Genomic DNA, 2,500 nt, shown 5'->3' with positions numbered 1-2,500 from the left:
TGGATGACAATGGGTTAAGGCACATTTTTTGCAAACTAAGAAAATGTGAAATCAAAATTAGCTCAAAATCTACCTTACAGATTTTTATTTTAGTTGGCATGGATGCTGAATCAGAGCCAATTTCTTATTCCTAAAACCAATCATGGCTCATGCGTGCACATATTCCCACGCTTTGTGTCGGCTATGTGTAATTACTTTGAGTTTTCATTGGTTTACTGGATTTTCTCCCTCCTTTTTGATTGGCTAAAGTAATTACTTTGGTTTTGGTTTTACGACACTCATTTGAAAACCGCTCTATTGTTATTGTTATTGTTATTACTATGACTATTACTATTGTTATTCTTATTGTTATTCTTATTCTTATTGTTATTCTTATTCTTATTGTTATTCTTATTCTTATTCTTATTCTTATTCTTATTCTTATTCTTATTCTTATTCTTATTCTTATTATATGCATGAATGTTCTGTACAAATTGGAGGATTTTTTTTCCAAACTTAAGCGTAAAGAGCCCAATCGTATGATAAAATGCTTATTGACTGAGTTTTGGTCAGGCCCAACAGGAAAATATTTGGTCTTCAGTCATGGCGCATGGACCTTGCAGCACTTGGTCTGTGCACCATGACCTTGAGCCAAATATCTTCCCATCCGTCTCTCCCTTTCGGTCAATAAGTACATAATATTTCCAAGTCTCAGCGTTTTAATTGCTCTGAAAACGTTTTTGCACAACAGGTGTGGACATTGCAAGAAACTTGCCCCAGAATATGAGAAAGCCGCCAAAGAGTTGAAAGAAAATGACCCACCCATCAAGCTGGCTAAAGTGGATGCAACCGTCGACTCAGATCTGGCTCAGCAATATAATGTACAAGGTTACCCTACACTGAAAGTGTTCCGCAAGGGCAAAGCAACCGATTACAAGGGTGAAAGAGATCAATATGGTAAGTTACTTTCTTGATTGTGAGAACATGTCTATTTATTGTTCCAGTTGTATTAATTTTCTTGCGTGCAGGGGTTAAAGGGGGCATAATTTTCGAGTGGACCCACATGTCGTTAACCAATTTATCCCTAAAGTGGCCCTCATTGATAGAGAGAAATGTACAATACTCACTCTCAGAAATGCAAGGGTTAAGTGAAGATTGGCAAACAGTACACACGAAAGTAAAAATAAACTATTTTATAAAATAATTAGGATAGTATGTGCACTCTCATTGGTCAATAGCTGTGTTTAGATGAGAATATGGAAACACGGCTGTGACATCACACAAATTTTGATTGGTTATGTGTTGTCAGATGTGGGTTTTGAAAGAAAATTTGTTTTAGTCAAGAAGTAAAAAACTGGCATTTTCCTTCATTTGTCAAATAATTTTTGAGAAATATTTTATAAAAGCAATGGAGGTGGACTTTTTTCCATGTTTACATAGCCCCATCTCACTCGGGGGAGTTGGGAGAATTCTCGACAGTTATGCGAGACACAGTCAAGACACAGTCAAGGGTTTGCATAACTGTCTCGAATTCTCCCAACTCCCCCTCGTGTTTAGATAAGTCTATGGAAACACGGAAAAAGCCCTTTATTGCTGAAGTCCTCAGATGATTGTAAGTAATTTTTATTGTCATATTTATGATCATAATTGTAATAATTTAATAATAATAATAATATTAATTATTATTATTATTATTACTTTACGTCCTGCTATGCTATTATTTTAATTTATTAATTATTGAGCGATTTTCCATGGCTCAGTGCAGTTTTTATTTTCACATTGCTATTTTTACTGTATTACCTCTAGGATATACAAACTTTATGAAATTAGTATATATTGCACAAGTGAACAGTGCTTTTCACACATTTTGACCTTAGCAATTCAAACAGTGATTTATTATTCACGGCAGTGTAATTAGTGAATGAATAATATTAAAATGAACTGAACTGACAGATGCACTTGGTGGTGAGGCCATATGTGTAAATTTTTAAATTTACCCAACGTTTTCAGACGCTCGCTTCACCTTCCTTCTAAACAAAAAATGGTTGTATCCTAAGGTATTGCAAGCTACATGCGTGGTCAGGTCGGCCCAAGTTCCAAGATCCTGTCTTCACTCAAGGCTGTCACTGATTTTATGAAGGAAAGAGACGAGGAGGTCATAGTTGGTTTCTTTGAAAACGAGAGTGAGAAACTGTTGGAACAGTATTTGGAAGCTAACAATGACATAAGGGATGACTATGCGTTTGCCCACACGTTTGATCCTGCGGCCAAGAAGTACTTTGGTATCAAGGGCAGCTCCGTTGTTTTGTTTCACCCAGAACGGTTCAGATCGAAGTTTGAAGACAAACAGATTGTGTTTAAGGTGAGAATCTCGCACAGGAATGCAAGGTTTTTTTACCAAAAAATGTCGCTTAAGGACGTTCTTGCCCATTGCTACTGCGCATCCTTACAGCGCACGCAAATTCACATGCCACGTCATGCATCGAGCGCGCACGCTAAGTACTAAAATGAACAATGATAG

The 2,500-nt window shown here is 36.6% G+C and overlaps 2 protein-coding genes across 2 annotated transcripts in view; one reads left to right on the top strand and one right to left on the bottom strand.

Moving 5' to 3' along the window:
- The window catches only part of LOC138045438 (hypoxanthine-guanine phosphoribosyltransferase-like), a 33,209-nt gene that overhangs the window by 16,615 nt on the left and 14,094 nt on the right, over positions 1-2,500 (bottom strand). The window lies entirely within an intron of this gene.
- The window catches only part of LOC138045323 (protein disulfide-isomerase A4-like), a 14,494-nt gene that overhangs the window by 6,185 nt on the left and 5,809 nt on the right, over positions 1-2,500 (top strand). Inside the window, exons 4-5 of the mRNA XM_068891769.1 lie at positions 731-936; positions 2,037-2,341. Coding sequence (XP_068747870.1) covers positions 731-936; positions 2,037-2,341 — 511 coding nt within the window. The remainder of the gene's footprint in view (positions 1-730; positions 937-2,036; positions 2,342-2,500) is intronic.

The sequence above is a fragment of the Montipora capricornis genome, chromosome 1 (assembly GCF_036669925.1).
Source record: "Montipora capricornis isolate CH-2021 chromosome 1, ASM3666992v2, whole genome shotgun sequence".
NCBI lineage: Eukaryota > Metazoa > Cnidaria > Anthozoa > Scleractinia > Acroporidae > Montipora > Montipora capricornis.
Note: the sequence above shows the minus strand (reverse complement) of the source record. Positions and strands in the feature narration are given on the sequence as shown.